We start from the raw sequence: 21,649 nt of genomic DNA, 5'->3' as shown, positions 1-21,649 counted from the left end.
TGGAAACAGCTGGAATCAGGGCCACGACCACTAACATAAGTCAGGCAACAAAACTAGTAAATGTTCTGTCTGTCTGTCTGCAAGAGGCCTGTAGTCACATGCAACTCAGTCAGTAATTGTGTGATGGGTGAGTAGCACTGGGTCTGAGCAGGAGTACATACTGTACTTATATTTAATAATCAGCACTGCTCTCAAATCCAGCACACCTCTCAAAAAAGTGTTTCAACGTCCCTGCCACAGATGCATGCTGACAAAAGTTTCTGTCTCTCATCAGACCTGTTGGTGGCAGAAGGAGCCCTCCATGAAAAAGGAAAATCGGAGCGCCCCCTGCAGGAAAGGCTGTTCGCACTAAGCTTTTGATCCCAAGCATCGCCATATTGACGTCCCAACAGCGCCGAGAGGTAATCGTGTTATTTCACCACAAATCGTCGTGCGTTGTGGGCCACTGTGTAGTGCTATACATGTCGGGCAGTGTTGGGAAGAAGACGCACCGCCGCGGTGCCGCTCTGCTGTTCGACCATACTGTTTGTAGGGTGTTTTTTCAAGGCGTTGTCAGCCAGTTGCCTCGCCAGCCAACAGGCTATTCACTCATGTAGCCTGTTAGCTTAGCACTTTTTTTTAGCTTTGTGGAATACATTTCCGAGGCTTAATTATTAGCTCTGTGTCGGTATGGACCACCAGAATGGCTATTTGACTGTTCGTTGTGTAATATGTTTGTTAATCTCCGGTGAAGGTCCATATTGCGATTGAGAGGTAGTTGTGACTTTCCAGCCGGCTTTTCCCTCTACTATTGGCGAGCTAATGCTAACTAGCTAGCAGCAGAGCCAGCTGCCCGGTTCGCCTGTTAGCTAGCTGTTAGCTAGTTCCACTGCACTTGTACAGGCCCTGGGCCACCGAGGCTTTCTGCGTACCCTCTCTTTTTCATGAAAGTAGTAAGCGGACACTTTTGTTATAACTGAACCAGTATGTTGCGACAGAGAGAGAATTCGTCGAGTGAATGCCTCCATTATTATTGGAATTGAATGTGATCGTATTGGCTGGCGTGCGCTGCCTCACATAGTTTACTCATGTTTGCTTAATTGACAGCATTGACTTTAATTAACCTACTTTGTCCCTGTTTTTTCAACAGGAGATACAGCCTTGGTGTAGCCCCCAGTGATGACTGTATTGAACCCTGTACCTCCTGATTAGACTGGTTGGATGCCCCCATTTAACATTCAGGTTTCTCCATTTCACACGTTGACTCATGATCCACCAGTAATGTCGTTTTAGTCCTAATTTCTTCCCAATTTGTAGGATTTTATTATTCTAGTATATGCTGCTGTGTTACACTGTAAGTAGCCATTGTTGTTAGCATGTGAGATAAACATTTTGACCTTGCTTGACGATCTTTGATCAATAAGTGTCATTTTTACCAAGGTGGCGATGAACAGCAGAAAGAGATGGTCTAAACTCCAATTATATAAATATTTGTTTTTTTATGTAGTTTGACCACCATAAAGGCATCTCTACCACTCCTGTTCCAATTCATCTATCACCAACATCCTGGAGGGACCCTCCCAGGTACTGTGTTGACTTCTGTTGAAATCTGCATTTCTGCTACATATTGTTTTCTTTGTGAAGCCATTTGGAAAGAAAGAATATATTGATCAGCCACTAAGGGGTGAATCTGTTGGATGCTAATGGAACTTTTCCACTGTACAGTTCTAGCACAGCTCGACTCTACTCGTGTTGTGTTTTTTTTGTTGCTTTTCCATCTCCATTGGGGATAATACCTGGTACCTGGTGCTTTTTTTCGTACTTGCTCTGGTGAGGTTCCAAGCAAGGTGAGTGGATGCTAAAATGTGATGTTGACAGTCTGCCAGCCATAGGTTGGCTGAGAGCGTTGTCACTGCACTGGAATCAAACCGAGCAATGCTGAACTCTAGAGTCAGTTGAAAACACTTAAAAATCCTGAAAACATGCGTTAATCTCATTTATGAAGGACATATTCTAAAATCAATATATAAGAGAGGAGTCTGGTAAGGCAAGTTATGGTCATACAGGAAGTACTGAACGATTCCATGAACAAATAATTTTACTTAACTGATTCCAATGATTCAGTACAGCAAAAAGAAATGCTTTGCTCGCCACTAGTTTGTGTGTTTGTGTTGCGTATAAAAAGGTCGTCACTGCAGTTTCGTGCAGCTGTGCTATGATGACTGGAAAACTTTGTGCCCGATGTCAAACCCACTAGTGCTAGAACTGTGTACTGGAAAAGTGAAAAGTGAGAGAATTTGATTTATGACTTGGTAAATGTTTTCCTGAGGAGTTAATGGTCTCAATTGGTAGCTTGGTGTCTTCTTCAATCGCACATAATGACAATTTGTATATGATTGTCCCATTTTTAGGAGAAAAAACTATAATATACAACACATGAGTGGACACAAGTGTCATTGTCTACTGGTAGTGTTCAGTGTGAGGCTGGTTGTAAGTGACGCCTTCTTTTTTTTTTTACAACCTCACCTGAAAGCTGGCCAAATCGCGATTCTGGTGGTTTCAAAACGGAATTTGTGAATCTTATGGGTGGCATCATGACTGGTTACCACTTGGTTTCCACAGTGCAGTCCAGCTCAGTTTGATATGCAATCCTTTGCATTTGGATCTTCTAAAGATGTGAAGGGTAGCAAAATTCCATACATCACATTTTTTGTTGTAACACTGAAGATTGTGACAAGATGACACTTTTAAGCACAAACATTACTCCTTAAAAAAGAGACAAGCAGCTGTGAATCCTTTGTCATAAGGCCATTATTTACAAAAAAATGCTCATGTTGTGGTAATCTCATTCCATTACCTTTGTCACCAGGAAGTGGTGGTTATCTGAAAATTCTCAGACATTAGTATTTGTAATTATTTTGTTATCACTGTGTATTTATTCTGCTTTTAACATTTTTGATTGTTTTTCTGCTTTATGTTTAGGAGATTTAGAGAAAATCTCGTGTAGAATATGTCCGGCCCTGTTCCAAGCCGCTCTCGAGTTTACCCTGATGTAAACACACAGAGACCTCGGGAATACTGGGATTATGAGTCCCATGTTGTTGAATGGGGGTAAGGCAAAAGCAAATTAATGGGGCTTCAGTTATCTTGTATAATTTTTTAAAACCTTTGCTGGGTAAATATTATCAGGATCATTAACCTTGATTTGTTTCTTCTTTTTTCTTAGGAACCAGGACGACTATCAGTTAGTCAGAAAATTAGGGAGAGGCAAATATAGTGAAGTGTTTGAAGCCATTAACATCACAAACAATGAAAAAGTGGTCGTCAAAATACTGAAGGTACGGATATAAATGCTTCATTAATCGCAGCAATTTAAATGTTTTACATTAAAACATTTTGTCACTTTATTTGGTCTCACAATACTTTCTCTGTTCACAGCCTGTAAAGAAAAAGAAAATCAAGAGAGAAATAAAGATCTTGGAAAATCTGCGGGGTGGCCCAAATATCATCTCACTGTTAGATATCGTCAAAGATCCTGTGGTACTTTGTTCTTTCTATTGCACTGTAACAATTCTAAAATACACACACACACCTTTGTTTACTTAAACAAACCACATGTGCATTGTTTTCTTCTTTTTAGTCCCGAACCCCAGCTCTGGTTTTTGAACATGTGAACAACACAGACTTCAAGGTAATGCTCAGTGCGCTGTTGACTTGTAAACTGTGATAAGCTAACACAAATTTATTTTATCTCTAATGTCTCATGCTTTTTTATTTTTTACAGCAATTGTACCAAACCCTATCTGATTTTGACATACGGTTCTACATGTACGAAATCTTAAAGGTAGGAAACTGTTTTCATACTTAATGTTTACATTCTTGTCTTGTCACCTTTACCAGAAGTATATCGGTGAGTATTCCTTTTATTTTTCTTCCTCTTTTTTTACTTGGTAGGCTCTGGATTACTGCCACAGTATGGGGATCATGCACAGAGATGTCAAGCCACACAATGTAATGATTGATCATGAACACAGAAAGGTATGGTCTCATTTTTAGCTTGTTTCCTGAAATTGTATTTTTACTGTGATGAGCAGCTTAAAATTAAAATCTCTAATATATTTCATTTGATTATTATTTTACTTCCAGCTCCGTCTAATCGATTGGGGTTTGGCAGAATTTTACCATCCCAACCAAGAATACAACGTGAGAGTGGCATCCAGGTACTTCAAAGGACCTGAACTGCTGGTAGACTACCAGGTGAGGCTCTTAAATGCTTACTCTGTGTGTCTTATCATGCAAATTGTAAACAAGTTATCCAAGAATGTTACTTTTATGAACTCATTCCATGTCTTTTCATCCGTCTTTGTATATGTAGATGTATGACTACAGCTTGGACATGTGGAGTTTGGGGTGCATGCTCGCCAGCATGATCTTCAGAAAGGAACCTTTCTTTCACGGGCATGACAACTATGATCAGGTGAGAAGAAAGTCTTTAACATATTCTGTTGTGGGTGTGGTCGCACATTCTTCCAAAAATAGACATCTGCAACATAGGTGGGGTTATTTTTGTCTTTGCTGAAGTTACCCCAACAGCTATTGTGCAATAGTAAACCCTTAATATAGTTGGCACTTCGATGTACTGAGTGTCAATTGAAAAAACAAACAATTTCATAATTACTGTAGGACATTGACCATACGTGATTAAATGTTATTTATATTGTGAGACAAGTAGTGAAAATGGTTCACTCTTTTACACTGAAGATAAAACAGATTTTCGATTAAGACTCAAGTGACTCATCAGTTTCATTTTAGCCATTTATTAAAACAATTTTAGTGCTTGAATGAATGGATGTCCAGGCTAACTTAGTCTTTGTGTTGAATTCCGTTTGTTTATTGATCATCCGCTTTAAGGTGGATAAACTGGCGATGCAAGTATTTGTCTAGTATAGCAGTAAAAAACATGCAGTCACCCATACGTGATCAGTGAACCCAATGCAGCTGCACCTGCCACTCCCTGTGCGCTATAACCTGAACAAATAATCAAGGTATAAACAAACACAAAGACCTGATAATCTGGATAAATGATCAGAATGGCGCCTACAAATACCTTTGCACTATTTATTTTGCAGAGTATATATGCCTCTAAACACAGTTACAGAAGGAAGCTTTCACCATCTTCTCAAACTGAACGGACTTAAACGTACACATTGTTAATTTAACAGTCTTTATTCATACATTTTTTTTTCCCACCGTAACCACTTTATTGACAAAACAATGAAGTAAACCCTGACCACAACGCTATGAACCACAATGGAATTCAATCAATGTCCCTTGATACTCTCCACAGGATTCAACACATTAAATATGTATCTGCATTATTGTTATGTGTCTTCTAACTTGCAGCTGGTGCGGATTGCAAAAGTACTCGGCACTGAGGACCTGTATGACTACATTGACAAGTACAACATTGAGTTGGATCCACGCTTCAATGACATTCTCGGAAGGTAAAATATTGAGGCAGTGTATAAAGGTTAAATCACTAACTTTTTGAGCAGGATTTTTCGTCAAGAACATCTCATATTAATGCTTTGTCCCTGGTCTGTTCTCTAGACACTCCCGCAAAAGGTGGGAGAGGTTTGTGCACAGTGAGAACCAGCACCTGGTCAGCACAGAGGCTCTAGACTTCTTGGACAAACTACTGCGCTATGACCACCAAGCTCGTCTCACGGCCAGAGAAGCCATGGAACACCCCTACTTTTGTAAGATTATCTTTTAAACCAAGATTTTTGCTCACTATTTAAGGTAGCTTGAGAATGTCAACATAATTTGCACTCGCTGGTTTTTGCCTGCAGATCCCATCGTTAAAGATCAGGGAAGGGGGGCCACTCCAGGAGGAATGGCTGCCAGCTCCACACCAGTCAGCTCTTCAAGTATGATGGCTGGTGAGTTATCTTTAATCTTCCACATTTCTATTGAATGAGTGGACCATTTTATTTTGGTCGCCTTTGAATGACATTATCTGCTTTACCCATCTCTGCTCCAACTTGCGGGGCAAACCCCCTATGAGACGTCAGTGTAAGGAAGGAAATATGCAGTACTACTTGTTAGCCAGTGTTTGTCTTTTGTGTAATTTATTGTTTGTGTATCGTGCCGCCAAAAGCTCCTCCCCGTAAAGCACAAATCCACAGGCAAACAAGACAAGACAGCAATTATCATGATCCCATGCTGCTCCCTTAAGTCAAACTAGTAGTATGTTTACATTCAAAGTTAAGTGGAGCTATGGTTCTAACTCAGTTGGACGTCTGTTCTTGTCCCCGTACACAAACACAAATGGGTAATCGATTTATCGTCTGAAATAACCTTTGCTACACGAGGTGGTGATAATGCCCCCTTTAGCTTGATATGGCGTGTTTCCCCTAGCGCGACTCCACTCGCCTCGGCACAGCACGGTTATTTTGCTTTTCCATTAGCGATAGTGCCTGGTACTTTTTTAGTACCTGCTCGCTTCAAAGCGGGCTGAGCCGATACTATGCGTGACTTCGCCAGACTGCGGTGCACTGATTGGTCAGAGTGCCGTCACAGGCATTGTTCCGTTTTGAAGAATCAAACCGAACAATGCCGAACTGTAGATAAATTGAAATGACTTGACAATCCTGAAAACCTGCCTGCATCTCCAACATTTAGCAAGGAAATCTAAAATCTCATAATTTAACAGAGGAGTCTGGTGTATTATGCGACAGCACTGCTGAGAGCCTGCGATCAAGAGCGGAAAGCCGCATCGCAAACCCTGCCGCTGTGTTTCAGTCCAGTGACTGTCAGTCTCCAGTCATGGAGGAAGTACTGGAAAAACTTTTTATGCTACTGATTTTAATGATTCAGTGTAGTATCGAAAACAACTGTTTACAAGTCACAAGTTTGTGTGTCACGTATAAGGCGAAGTCACTGCAGTTTCATGCAGCCACTGTGATGACCCCGCCCACATTGAGGAAGTACTATATTGTAGTGGAAAACCAACAAAACCATTAAGAGCTGAGCTGGGACCATGTCGGCATTGGTATTAGGTTTTTAAAGTTTTTTTCTTACGGCTAGTTGTCAGCATTTTGAGCGCCATTCTGAGTCTTCCTGTCATCTGTGAACTTTAAATTATTTCAATTAACTGAGCATAGAATGTACAAGTGCTGTTTTGAATTCGGCTGTGTTTTCTGTCACCGTTCTCTCTACCAGTTTCTATTATTTCTGGATTTAAGACATGGGTGCAAACTGTGGTGAACGTGCAAAACATCCAGGCCATCTTAAGTCTGACTCTGTTCTGACTAAACGTATACATGCAGTTATAATTTAACTTAATGTGATTTCATGCAAGTTTTGTATTTGTAAATCCGTTTCCTAATATAAATGTACTAATGTCTCCTTCCCCCCCCTTTCCCTTCCCTAAATGCAAGCAGTTCTAATTGACAAAAAAACCTTCTGTCTGTTCTAGGCATCACCTCAATGTCCTCCTCACAGCCACTGGCTAACATTGCTGGATCACCTGTCATCTCTGCTCCCAACACTCTGGCCACACAAGTCCCTGCAGCCTCTGGGGCCCAACCCTGAAGCCACTTCCTCACCTGTGTTAAATGTGTGCTCATGGCCACGTCTCGCCTAGATTTCACTGGGGCCCGGGGCCATGGCTCCCCTTTTTATGTTTAAAATAACAATGGAGAAAATTTAAAGTTGCTTTTCACATTCAGTTATATTTTGACACCTGGACTTGACAGAAATGTATTGTTGCACCTGTCAGGATTATTAGATTTAATTTGGGTGTGTTATTTGACAATACCATTGTCTAGAAATTCTAATAAGATGTAGACATGAAGAGAATGGATAATAAAATTTATTTTGTATGTTCCAAATATACAGTCTTGCTTGAAACTGTTTAATGGGGATCCTGCTGTATTACACTGTGAACCTTTACACGACTTCACAAAACAGAGTCAGGAATCTGGTGTGCCCCACTCAACCGTGCTCGCTGGTTGCACACGCAGTAATGTGCAGGAGTTGTTGGTGTTTTGAAGTTGTTAGATGCTATCATTCTTTAATTGGACTTTTGTAGATATTCTACAGTTACTGTCAGGTTGCATGCACCCAATGCTGAATATCACAGGGTCAATAGTTTGCCAATTTTGTGTTACTTTCACTTCTGTATGTGTATGTATGTGTTCATGTTTGTTTTTTATGAAGTCTCTTACACATGATTTTGATGACATAGACAATTTTGTATCTTTTGTTTTATGTTGGGAGGGAGTCATCACCTACAAAAACAACTTCAAAAATAAACAATTTAAATGGGGCTTCGCAGGCGCTACATGTTATTGCATGTACCATGTGTTGACTGTTTGCATTTGCAAAATATGAGTGAATTTTAAAGCAGAACTAGAGTCGGCTAATTCCTCTGGATTATTGCATCAAGTGATTTATGGTGTGTCAAAAACAAATTTCAAAGTATTTAAGGTGGCTTTGGTTGACATGTGGTGTATAGCTGTTCACAATTGGATGTGGACACATACTAAGACACCTAATTTTTGTTACTTTTCTATTATCTCCAGTCAGTCTGACCATTCTCTGCAAACAACGAGCCATTTTCTCCCACAGAATTGCCCCGCACTGCATATTTTCTCTTTTTTTCAGACAGTCTCAGCACCACTCGCTGTTGAGATAATGGAACTATCTCTTCAAACACGCGTAACTGTCATTTAAATAACCTTAATTGTTTTATTTTGCGCGCGTGCGTCGTTGTGGACATTCATGAAGGCTGCGTTAATAGTAGCCATATTTCCGACAGCCATGAAGGCAGCATTGGTGGCACATGTGCCTCAACAACAGTAATTGAGTGGATTTAAAGAATACATTTGACAAAGTTTACCTTTTGGTAAATAATTTACTAATGGAAAAACTAGTGTTTATCTGTTAGTGCTGTTAGTTTGTTTTTTTTCCTTCTGCAGTTTCTCGTCTCCAGGGAACAGGCCAAGAATCACCAGCCCAACTGTGAATGTGGCTCGGAAACACCCGAGTAGGTAACTATTCACCAACTACAACCAAACAAATCTCAAAGGCATTGAAACTAACCCTTTTGCTGCTGTGTACTTTCAGATAATCGCTCGGAGGATCTAACAGTCGTTTATCACTGCTGTGAGTAATTTCACTATCATCAATGTTTGAGTGGTTTATCTGTTTTTCTCTTAAACTGGAATTGACATGTAATACATCGAAGTCCATTGTATCCCTCTGCAGGTTCCCCCCCCCCCCCCCCAGCGATTTAATTTCCTAACATTCATGTGAATAATTTCATGTTTTTAATATCTCAAGGGTCTGAAGTAACCTGGGCTACCAGTCTCTGATGTGTCTACATTCATTTTCACGACATCTGATTGAATGATTAGTGATGAGGATGTTTCACATTTGTGTTTGGCTCGTGTGTGCCTGCAGAGTTATGTGGACAAACCTGTTTGTCCTTCAGTTTCAGTGAGTTACCTCTGGGCCCATAAGGAGACACTGAGATTATTACTCCTGGGCGTATGCAATCACTTAATTTCACTTTTTATAACAATGCTTTCCTTGTTTCCCATCAGATGATGAGATATACCTCTTTGTTGTCAACCATCCTCAGCACAAAAGCCCAGTCGAGGTCTTTAGATTTGTTGAGGACGATCACTCCCTGGTGCATCTGAAAACAATAAAGCATGATCTTCGTAGATAAAAGATAAGACCACTGTTTGGAATAATATATGACTGAATTTCACAGTGTGATATTCTTTATTTTAACAGACATATACTGTATATGTGGCAGAGCTGTTTGACCACAATGTGCATATGTTTGAGTGGAAATGGCCCCTGTGAAGGAACATTTTAGTAATCATCAGTGTGTGTGTGTGTGTGTGTGTATATATACTGCAGAGGTGGAAAAAGTACTAAAATATTGTACTCAAGTGAAAGTACCAATACTTTGATGAAATATTACTCAAGTAGAAGTAAAAGTAGTCCTCTGAAAATTTACTCAAGTAGAAGTAAAAAAAGTAGTTCATTTGAAATGTACTTTAAGTAAAAGTTACTTAGTTACTTTTGCGTGGGGTGTGAGGGTAGTAGAAATATGACAAGGGGTCAGAAATCCCAAACTATTTTGGAGCTCCAGTGCCAGTGCTGGTGCTAATCACATCATCATTTTTCTGGTTCTGATGTATATTTTCCCCCTGTAGGTCTTCATTGTGCTGAATTTCTATTTTTACTTAGTAACAGATAGGATTTATAAAGTAACTAAGTACAATACTTGAGTCAATACGTACTCAAGTAAAATACAAAATCCTGATTTTAAATTGTACTTAAAAAAAATACTAAATACACAAAAAAAAGTATTCAATACAGTAACTTGAGTAAATGTATTTAGTTAGTTTCCACCTCTGCATCTTAGCAATGGCTTTCTTGCTGCAACTCGACCGTTCAAATCTGTAACTCGAAGTCTTCTCTTCACAGTTGAAACTGAACTTGCTTAGGACGTCCACTATGAAGCTATTGTCCTGTGAGCCTCTGATCACGTGAGCTGTTGACTCTGAGAAACTTGTCTTCTGATTCTGTTGTGGCTTTGGGTCTGCCAGACCTCTTCCTGTCAGAGTTTCTCCCAGTTTCTGAGTGCCTTATGATGGTGAAGAAAACTGTACTCACTGACACCTTGACTTTCTTCTTTTCATTTTGGGTAACCTTGCCTTTTTTTTTTTTTTTAATACTTCTCGCACTACTTACCTTTGTACCATTTCAAGCTATTCATTGGACTTGAATGGCTTGAATTTCACTAAAAATTGAAAAATTGGGGTGTACTTAAACTTTTGACCGGAAGTGTATGTTATCCATTAGCGTCAATTTAGTACTTTTGCTACTCTGCCCTGTCCAGATGGTTCTATGCTAATCCCCAATGGAATAACCTTGGTTGCAGGTGACGTCCCTCCTGATGAACTTCCATTTGCAAATCATCAACATTGCAATTCTGGTGACTTCAGCTGGAGTTTAGATCTTTACGTGTGACATCACAGCCAGTTGTTAGTTGGAAAGGATGAAGACACTGTTCCAAAAAAAGTAATAAATAATATTGCTGCACATTCGTGCACTCCACAGTGTTTTATGCACTGATAAAACGAAGTAGGGATTGTTGGGAAGAGCACAGAGCATTAGAGATGGCATAAAAAGGGCACTGTATACCAACATAAAAACATCATCCTGATGGTGAAAAACGATGGATGGAGTATTAAGATTTGTGGCCTGCTTTGCTGCCTCAGGGCCGTGATCGCTTGTCATTATTGAGGCTCCACTCCGTTCGCATACCTTGGTATAAACAGTAAAACAGTATTTGGCTTTTGTACCACCAGAGGACACTTGCGTACCACAGTTTGGCAACCATAGATTTACATAATGTATATCACGTGTCAAACTCAAGGCCCGGGGGCCAGATGTGGCCCGGCACGTCATTTTGTGTGGCCCGCGAGTCATTAATTGGTCTTAAAATCTGTGCTAAAATAGGTCTGTGCTGCTTTAAGGCGTGCGTTGACCATAAACTACATTTCCCACAATGCATGCAATGCAATTCAGATTCTAATCGCAGAATCCATACTTTTTCTTTACTTTTAGAATTTGGATTCTAATCTCAGAATTCCGACTTTTTCTTTAATCTCAGAATTCACACTCTAATCTCAGAATTCATGCTGTTTTATTTATTTTTCTTTACGTGATAAATAAATACATATAAATAAATAAATGACTCATGGGTGTTCTATTTGTAAAGGAAAATAAAAATCCCACATTTATGTAAATATAATATTGCCGACTTCTCTTTTTTATTCTTTAGAATCTTCAGATTAGCACACTCTTAGCACACCATCTATTGCGTTACCCGCAAAGTGACGGCATCCCGCCACTAGATCGCAGTGTATCATAGTATATGCATCATGCAACGAGTGAAATTGAATAAGTAATAAATAAAGAAAGTTATTTAGCAATATGTTACCTTTATTTTACATTATACATTTATCCTGTATGACAGTTACATCTGGACCTTTGAGGGTAACCATGATGCTGATGTGGCCCTCAGTGAAAAATTAGTTTGACACCCCTGATGTATATGATCATTAGTGACAATACATTATGATGTATAGTGTGTCCAAAGCAAGTATTAAAGGTGCATTATGTAATAAATCTAAAGCAACTGGCCATAAAATCCTCCTAATATGTCACAGAGACTCAGGAATAATGTTCATAACTGAACTCACCAACTAGAAATATTTGCATTAAAAAAAATCAAAATTGTTTGCAAACTGCAAATCATGTTTATGTTTTGAAATCATGTTTTGGCATGTGGCGCCACCTACCACCGTCTACCAATCATTGCTGTCAGTAGAGTCTCAGCTGCTGAGCAACCACGGGTTGCCAGTTTCATCAGAAAATAAAACCCAAAAGACCTCGGTATTTTGAATTTGAATGTAGTAACCGTTTCTTTCATATGGCACCTTTAACTTGTTTTCTGGTAAGGGTGAAAAAAGTTGGTGTATAACCATTGGCTTATTGCTGTTGCGTTTTTTATCATCTGGAACAGTCTGGTCATTCTCCTCTGACCATCTGGCATTAACGTAGCATTTTTGCCCAGAGAACTGCCGGTCACAGAATGTATTCACTGTTTTTGGACCTTTCTAAAGAATATAGATATGGCCATGTATGAAAAAAAAACAGAAGATCAGCAGTTTCTGAAACACTTGGTCCAGCCTGTCTGACACCGACACTAAGTTGATGCCATGATGATTGGCTGCTTAAATATTTGTATTACGCAGTAGAGCAGGTGTACCCAATAAAGTGGCCAGTGAGTGCACATACAGTATTTCCATATGATTTTGAAAAACATGTACTCTATTTGCTGTAAGAGATATATACATATTGGACCAAATTGGATATTGAATAATTATTAAATACATCTGAAAGCTGTGTGCGTGGCTACAACTATTGTGTCTTTTCGATTAAAAACGCACACATTATGCTGCATTTTCGCCTGTTTACACACTCGTTTAAATCGTGGATGTATTATCAGAATATTCATGGTTTAATTAGCCGTTATTACTTTCTGTGTTTCCGACGGTCGTGAAGGCAGCGTTAGTGGCGCGTGTACCTCCTCGGCTACCGTAGTTGGGTGGATATAAGTTTGAGGAACGTTTGCATTTTTAGGTAAATCATTTCCAAATGGGGAAGCTAGTGTTAACCTCTCTGGTAATAGCTGCCGTAGCGGCGCTGTTGGGAGAGAGGATTGTTAACCTAAGGTAACTTAGAAACAAACTTCGTTAATGTTTGAACACCGACTTTTTTTTCCCCACCCTATATTTCTGGAGTAAAGTATTGATTTGTGTTGAAAACACTGCAGGAAAAGGGCTCTCGCCTCCAGGGAACTTGTCAGGAATCACCTGCCCAACTGTGTGACTCTCAAACACCTGAGTAAGTAACTACTCACCAACTACAAGCTAACAAATCTCAAATAAACATTCAGACAGATTCAAACTAACTCCTTTGCTGCTGCTGCTGCTCCCTTTACATTCAGATCATGGCTCTGAGGATATAACAGTGGTTCGGGACGGACTCGCCTTTATCAGCACTGTGAGTATTTGTATTGTGGATCTGCCACGTTTGTCTAAGTTTAGAGAAGCTCATCATAAAAGACACTGCAGAAGATTTACAACTCGGAGCAAAACTCGCTATGAATTAAAACACACAGCCGTGTTGGAAAGAGTCATTTTATTTCAGGTAAAGGCGTAGTATGCAGGATTTGTTTATGGCATTATTGATCAATAGTTCACTATTAACCATTCAGTCTAATGTTAAACAAGTGATCTAAGAAAGAAAGACTCTTCTGCACCACCCCTGGGCTCTGTTTACAGCCTTGCACTAAATCTATTGCCGTGTGAGGCGAAGTCCAATCAGGTCACAGACTTGATGATGCAATTACACACAGTTTTGCTCTCAGGAACTTGCCAAAATAAAAAAAAATTGTTGTCCAGCAGATAAATGCTACTACTTCCCTTATATATATATATATATATATATTAGGAACAATAGCAGCGTGTTAAAAGTACTTTTATAACTCCTGATTCTTTCAATCAACATGTTTATCTTCAACTCTAATTCATGTGTTCATCACATTTATCAGTAACTTTATGGATAGCGATGATTAGACAAGCAGCCTCCCCGGGAATCAGTGGTGAAGTGACCACAGGTCTCAGTGCATCATCACACAGTCACAGCTCCACAGTCCAGGACTGAACACAGTGATTAAGCGCAGCATCTCCTCTCCTCAATGAATCGTACGCAGCTGTGACGTCACTCTGGGAAATAAGATTTGCTCCATGAATTAAAAATATAGAATATAAAGAGCTATAAAAGCCTGTGTCCATGTCTCGAAGTGTCCCGTGGACAGTTTTACAGTCGTCTCTTTTACTATTGTGGTCAATGGGAAAATTGCTTTTTGGGCCCCATGGGATTTTTTGTTGCAGTACCCGCAGTGGCCACCATGTAAAAATTGTCTTCAAGGCAGAGGGGGCGGTGCTCTATCCAGTTCTTATAATACATCCATGGTTGCAACACACATAGTGCAAATGATGTCACATTGTTTCTGTTGATGTCGTACTGATGCTTTATAATATATAAATAGTTATATTTTATCAGATGGAGGGAAGAAGGAAAAACAACCAAAAACCCAGATTTCTACAAAGCTTATAGGCCATTGAAAAAAACAAAACAAAAACATATCCATATGCTGTATTACATTTTTTTTCTATACAGAAAAATATATGGTGCCACGTTTTGTCATGTAATGTTTTATTTAACGACCTAACATCTGTGTTATTCCATGTTTTTTTTTTTATATACTGTACATCTCAAGGGTCTGAAGTATCCTGGTATACCAGTCTCGGATGCGCCAGGAAAAATCTACTCTGTTGATGTACAAGATCCTCGGATGAAACCAGTGGAGCTGCGTATGCCAAGAAACTTTGATCTGGACATATTCAACCCCCATGGCATCAGTGCATACATCGATCCAAATGGTGAAAGCACGTTACACACATTTCTGTCACAAGGGGAAAACATATAGTCCAGTGGCTTGTTTTTTTTTAATTTTAAGTAAGAGTAACATCAATTCTGTTTCATATTTTTCATTGGACATCTGATTGAATGATTAGCGATGAGGATGTTTCACATTTGTGTTTGGCTCGTGTGTGCCTGCAGAGTTATGTGGACAAACCTGTTTGTCCTCCAGTTTCAGCCTCTGGGCCCATAAGGAGACGCTGAGATTATCACACCTGGGCGTATGCAATCAGTTAATTTCACTTTTCATAACAACACTTTCCTTGTTTCCCATCAGATGATGAGATATACCTCTTTGTTGTCAACCATCCTCATCACAAAAGCCAAGTCGAGGTCTTTAGATTTGTTGAGGACGATCACTCCCTGGTGCATCTGAAAACAATAAAGCATGAGCTTCTCTACAGGTGCTGTATGGTGACAAATGTAAACTCTACCCCATTTAAAATAACAAATTCTGATATTGGCTAATATAATATTTATTGTGTGTCATTAAAGTGTTTTTTTTATTTTTTTTAAAAATGTGATTTCTTTTTTTTTCCAGTGTAAATGATATTGTTGCAGTGGACCTGGATAGCTTCTATGCAACCAACGATCACTATTTTTCCCACGAGATCCTTAAATCTGTGCTGGAGCCTCTTCTGTCTCAGCCTTGGACTAATGTTGTGTACTACAGTCCCAAGGATGTAAAAATAGTCTCTGAAGGTTACTACATGGCCAATGGCATCAATATGTCTCCAGATAAAAGGTAAGACCAACGTTTGGAGAAAGTCATCTTTCATGCTTGTTTATTGAAATGTCCTTAACTTTATTTTAAACTTTATAAATATTTATAGACATATATATGTGGCCGATGTGTTGGACAACAATGTGCATTTATTGGAGCGGAAAGAAGACAATACTTTGGCCCCTGTGAAGGTAAATATTTGAGCAATGATTTTTCAGTTATTCACCCATCATTTCTTGATTAGTAGTTAAAGGTTTAAAAACCATGATGTTTTTTCCTGTCACCAGTCTGTGGCTCTGGGTTCACTCTGTGACAACATTGAAGTCGAACCTGAAACAGGCGACCTGTGGTTAGGCTGTCACCCTAATGGATGGAAACTTTTCATGTTCGACCCCAAGGACCCAGCTGGATCAGAGGTTTGTCCGTTCACTTAAACCAGATAAAACACATTAAGCCTTACGTGTTCACTTTTTAAAATCGATCGTGTCTTAACTAAAACGGAAAGATAAGTCTTACTGTAGGATCATTGTAATTCTCACTGTCACTGGATTGTGTTTTCTTCAGGTCATCAGGATCCAGAAGATCCATTCTGATGAGCCAGTGGTGACTCAGGTGTATGCAGATGATGGTCAGGTGATCATTGGGTCATCTGTAGCCACTACATATGGGGGGAAGTTGCTAATTGGCTCCGTGTTCCACAAAGCTGTGGTCTGTGACCTGAAGTAGACGATGACACTTTTATCTTTTAAATTGACTTTAGTTCAATTAAAAGATGAAATCCAGGATTAACTCTGGAAAATCTCTCACCCAGATATTAATGAATCATGATCAAAGCGATGATTTGACTTGCAGACACTTGACTGGTGTCATAGTTCGTAAATAACCAGCGGTCAAAGCTGCGAGAAGGTGGATGTGTTTCATCACCTGACCCTGGGTAAAACAGGCAAGACACTGAATTAAACACGTACATGAAACACTGAAATAAGTTATGTTACAATAAAAGTTGTAAAAACAAAGATATGGCTGTTTTGCTTTGTATCATAAAAGCTTATTCTTTAAATAGGCAGGATAAAGTGGTATGATTTCAGCTGTCTGGAATCATAAACTTAAACCTCTTGAGTTTATCCATGAACATAGTTGTATGGTGGTTAGTCATCAGTCAATTCAATGTATATTGTCCTGCTGTAACGTGATTAATTTTCTTTAATTTGCTGTGCTCTATTTGCTGTAAGAGATATGTACATATATATATATATATATATATGGACAGTTGGATATTGAATAATTATCAAATACATTTGAAAACTGTGCGTGGCTACAACTGTTGTACCTTTTTGATAAAAAACGCACCATCTCTGCTGCATATTCGCAGAGGCACAGTTTGTGAACAGGCAAGGCAGGCAACTGCTTGGGGCCCCGAGCCGATAGGGGGCCCCCCGACACTTGGGGCCTGAGGGCTGTTTTTACTGAAATGTGCAGTGACCAGCCGCATCCCCGTCTCCCTTAAACAACAATGGGCGATTTGCAATGACATCCCAGTAGGAAACCTCCCTAAAAGTTATCGTTTTGCAAGTTGGAAAATGAAGGTGATTATTTACAGTGTAATGCATATCTTATATTACTCAGTTTATATATGTTTTTTCAGTTATTCACAGTATTTTATTGTTCTATATATTTATATTGTTTTATAATGTGGGTTCTTTACAGTGTAATGTATTATTTTTTACTTATTTTTAAGTTTATATAGTTTTTTAAAAGCTATTTACAGTATTTTATTGTTCTTTACATTTATATGTTCACATACTTTCTAATTACAAGGGTTTTCCATGTTATTTCTTTCATTTTGAAAAAAAAATATTTTGAACTCATACATTTTTCATAGGTGTCAGATTATTTGTAACATAATGGTGATGAACACTGGTCGGAAGGGCCCCCTGGGAATGTTTGCTTAGGGCCCCTACAGACTGTAGAATCGCCTCTGCATAATTCGCCTGTTTACACACTCGTTTAATTCGTGGCTGTATTAACAGAACATTTATGGTTTAAATAGCCGTTATTACTTTCTGTGTTTCCGACGGTCTTGAATGCAGCGTTAGTGGCGCGTGTACCTCCTCGGCTACCGTAGTTAGATGTATATAAGCTTGATAAACTTTCTTCTTTAGGTAAATCATTTCCAAATGGGGAAGCTAGTGTTAATCTCTCTGGTAATAGCTGCCGTAGCGGCGCTGTTGGGAGAGAGGATTGTTAACTTAAGGTAACGTAGTAAACAAACTTCGTTAATGTATGAACACCGACTTTTTTTTCCCCCACCCTATATTTCTGGAGTAAAGTATTGATTTGTGTTGAAAACACTGCAGGAAAAGGGCTCTCGCCTCCAGGGAACTTGTCAGGAATCACCTGCCCAACTGTGTGACTCTCAAACACCTGAGTAAGTAACTACTCACCAACTACAAGCTAACAAATCTCAAATAAACATTCAGAGAGATTCAAACTAACTCCTTTGCTGCTGCTGCTGCTGCCTTTACATTCAGATCATGGCTCTGAGGATATAACAGTGGTTCGGGACGGACTCGCCTTTATCAGCACTGTGAGTATTTGTATTGTGGATCTGCCACGTTTGTCTAAGTTTAGAGAAGCTCATCATAAAAGACACTGCAGAAGATTTACAACTAGACTAGACTTCTCAAATGTGGACTAGCTTAATCTACAAACCGTGGAGATTCATAAAAACAGACTCTCTGATTTGTGAAACCTTTATTCTATTTGTGAAAATGCAATAAAGGAATATTTCACAGTTTTTCCAGCATATAGACCATTATGTGTTTTATGAATCTTCAGAGTCTGCAGGATAATCTAGTCCAGATTTCAGAAGTCTAGGTACAGTAGTTTTGGATCCAGACCTGTTCTAATGAGGTCTGGGTATAAAACAAAAACTGTGAAATCTCCCCTTTAGCATTTTCACAAATAAAATAAAAGTGTCACAAACACAACAGTGGATGTCATGCAAGGTTAATGTCTTACCTAACATGTCTAAAATGTTTTCACATCAAGAAGTGTCACAAAGAAACAGACAACCAGTGTACAAACAAACAAACAAACAAAGTCGGACTGCGCATCAAGTTGATTTCCCCTTAACTTTCCCCTTAAATGCCGAATCGGAGGCTGGCGAATCGGTGGCTAACTTCAGCGGCGTCCAGGATTATTTGTGGCATTATTGATCAATAGTTCACTATTAACCATTCAGTATAATGTTAAACAAGTGATCTAAGAAAGAAAGACTCTTCTGCACCAACTCTGGGCTCTGTTTACAGCCTTGCATTAAATCTATAGCCGTGTGAGGCAAAGTCCTATCAGGTCACAGATTACAATGTTTCTGTTGATGTGGTACTGCTGCTTTACAATGTATGAATAGTTATGTTTTATCAGATGGAGGGTCAAAAAAACATATCCATATGCTATATTATATTTTTATCCATACAGAATAATATATGGTGCCACGTTTTGTCATGTAATATTTTATTTCTCGGCCTAACATCCGTGTTAGTCATTACCTCTGCCAAGGAGGTTTTTGCCGGAGTTGGTCTGTCTGTCTGTCTGTCTGTCTGTCTGTAGACGCTATCACTGGCTACAACACTCGCTGTCTGACCATAACGTTATCACTGGTTACAACACACTGTCTGACCCAGGCGTGGCGGCAGGGTGTATTTCGTAGGCACTGTGCCAACAACATTTTCCACAGCATTTTCCCCCTAAATTATTAGGCTAAAATATGTTTATATGTTGCCAAAATATCAATGCTAAGAGTACTGCTTTTCTAGTTTCATGTTTTCCTCTTTTTTTTTTATATCGCAAGGGTCTGAAGTATCCTGGTATACCAGTCTCGGATGTGCCAGGAAAAATCTACTCTCTTGATGTACAAGATCCTCGGATGAAACCAGTGGAGCTGCGTATGCCAAGAAACTTTGATCTGGACATATTCAACCCCCATGGCATCAGTGCATACATCGATCCAAATGGTAAAAGCACGTTACACACATTTCTGTCTAGTGGCATCAATTCTGTTTCATATTTTTCATTGGACATCTGATTGAATGGTTAGCGATGAGGATGTCTCACATTTGTGTTTGGCTCGTGTGTGCCTGCAGAGTTATGTGGACAAACCTGTTTGTCCTTCAGTTTCAGCCTCTGGGCCCATAAGGAGACGCTGAGATTATTACACCTGGGCGTATGCAATCAGTTAATTTCACTTTTTATAACAACACTTTCCTTGTTTCCCATCAGATGATGAGATATACCTCTTTGTTGTCAACCATCCTCATCACAAAAGTCAAGTCGAGGTCTTTAGATTTGTTGAGGACGATCACTCCCTGGTGCATCTGAAAACAATAGAGCATGAACTTCTCTACAGGTGCTGTATGGTGACAGATTTAATCTGTACCCCATCTAAAATAACACATTCTGATAATAGCTAATATAATATTTATTGTGTGTCATTATGATTTCTTCCCAGTCTAAATGATATTGTTGCAGTGGACCTGGATAGCTTCTATGCAACCAACGATCACTATTTTTCCCACGAGATCCTTAAATCTGTGCTGGAGCCTCTTCTGTCTCAGCCTTGGTCTAATGTTGTGTACTACAGTCCCAAGGATGTAAAAATAGTCTCTGAAGGTTACTACATGGCCAATGGCATCAATATTTCTCCAGATAAAAGGTAAGACCAGTCACCAGTGATCTTTCATGCTTGTTTATTGAAATATCCTTAACTTTTTTAAACTTTATTAATATTTATAGACATATATATGTGGCAGATCTGTTTGACCACAATGTGCATGTATTGGAGCGTAAAGAAGACAATACTTTGGCCCCTGTGAAGGTAAATATTTGAATCTTTCAGCAATGATTTTTCAGTGATTGTGTTTACAATTTAACCACATTTGCAAATATTCCTGAATAGTAATTAAAAGTTTAATGTTTTTTCCTGTCACCAGTCTTTGGCTCTGGGTTCACTCTGTGACAACATTGAAGTCGAACCTGAAACAGGCGACCTGTGGTTAGGCTGTCACCCTAATGCATGGAAACTTTTCGTGTTCGACCCCAAGGACCCAGCTGGATCAGAGGTTTGTCCGTTCACTTAAACCAGATTGTAACATTAATCACAATGTCTTCGTCATTGTGATTCTCACTGTCTCTGGATTGTGTTTTCTTCAGGTCATCAGGATCCAGAAGATCCATTCTGATGAGCCAGTGGTGACTCAGGTGTATGCAGATGATGGTCAGGTGATCATCGGTTCATCTGTAGCCACTACATATGGGGGGAAGTTGCTAATTGGCTCCGTGTTCCATAAAGCTGTGGTCTGTGACCTGAAGTAGACGATGACACTTTTACCTCTTAAAATCCAGCATTAACTCTGTAAGTCTCTCACCCAGACAGAAACATAATGACTCATGATTTTAAAAAAATGTGACTTGTAGACTCTTGACTGGAGTCATAGTAAATAATCCGCAGTCGAAGCTGCATGAAGGTCATCACCTGACCCTGGGTAAAACAGGCAGGACACGAAATAACCATATAGATGAAACGATGTGAAACAAGGGCTATGTTACAATAAAAGTTGTAAAAACAAACATGTTGCTGTTTTGCTTTGTATCATAAAAGCGAATTCTTTAAAGCTACGGTAGGCAGGATAAGGTGGTAATAATATGAATGTTTTGAGATGTCACATTTTACCCAATATTATGATATCTGTTTGAATCTGGGCAGAATGTTCAAACTTAAACCCACATTTGAGATTAAAAAAA

At 39.3% G+C, this 21,649-nt stretch overlaps 3 protein-coding genes across 5 annotated transcripts; all 3 read left to right on the top strand.

The window, feature by feature from the left end:
- The first annotated feature begins 348 nt into the window (after positions 1–348).
- On the top strand, positions 349–8,311 carry LOC310934226 (casein kinase II subunit alpha-like). Of its 3 annotated transcripts, none has more exons than XM_083897903.1 (15): positions 349–401; positions 1,130–1,221; positions 1,487–1,563; positions 2,962–3,090; positions 3,206–3,317; positions 3,418–3,519; positions 3,620–3,670; positions 3,764–3,823; positions 3,934–4,017; positions 4,126–4,236; positions 4,355–4,456; positions 5,383–5,483; positions 5,590–5,738; positions 5,832–5,921; positions 7,460–8,311. In XM_083897903.1, the coding sequence occupies exons 4-15, from the start codon at positions 2,990–2,992 to the stop codon at positions 7,573–7,575; spliced, it is 1,179 nt and encodes a 392-aa protein (XP_083754029.1). In that variant the 5' UTR covers positions 349–401; positions 1,130–1,221; positions 1,487–1,563; positions 2,962–2,989; the 3' UTR covers positions 7,576–8,311. The 3 variants fall into 3 exon arrangements, with proteins under 3 accessions (XP_083754029.1, XP_083754031.1, XP_083754030.1); XM_083897905.1 differs by lacking the exon at positions 349–401 and adding an exon at positions 465–524; XM_083897904.1 differs by lacking the exon at positions 349–401 and adding an exon at positions 487–528.
- Positions 8,312–13,187: 4,876 nt separating this feature from the next.
- On the top strand, positions 13,188–16,775 carry LOC310928188 (serum paraoxonase/arylesterase 2-like). Its single transcript, XM_083890681.1, has 9 exons — positions 13,188–13,307; positions 13,409–13,479; positions 13,583–13,638; positions 14,921–15,083; positions 15,401–15,527; positions 15,665–15,868; positions 15,957–16,038; positions 16,135–16,263; positions 16,412–16,775. The coding sequence occupies exons 1-9, from the start codon at positions 13,231–13,233 to the stop codon at positions 16,571–16,573; spliced, it is 1,071 nt and encodes a 356-aa protein (XP_083746807.1). The 5' UTR covers positions 13,188–13,230; the 3' UTR covers positions 16,574–16,775.
- A 1,249-nt stretch (positions 16,776–18,024) lies between these two features.
- Positions 18,025–21,220, top strand: LOC310929438 (serum paraoxonase/arylesterase 2-like; the record flags this gene model as incomplete). Its single annotated transcript, XM_083892200.1, has 9 exons — positions 18,025–18,101; positions 18,205–18,275; positions 18,379–18,434; positions 19,701–19,863; positions 20,129–20,255; positions 20,358–20,561; positions 20,642–20,723; positions 20,839–20,967; positions 21,059–21,220. The coding sequence occupies 9 exons, from the start codon at positions 18,025–18,027 to the stop codon at positions 21,218–21,220; spliced, it is 1,071 nt and encodes a 356-aa protein (XP_083748326.1).
- Between the last annotated feature and the right edge of the window lie 429 nt (positions 21,221–21,649).

This window comes from Microchirus variegatus (genome assembly GCF_963457635.1).
Source record: "Microchirus variegatus genome assembly, chromosome: 1".
NCBI lineage: Eukaryota > Metazoa > Chordata > Actinopteri > Pleuronectiformes > Soleidae > Microchirus > Microchirus variegatus.
This window is presented reverse-complemented; position numbering and strand designations above follow the sequence as displayed.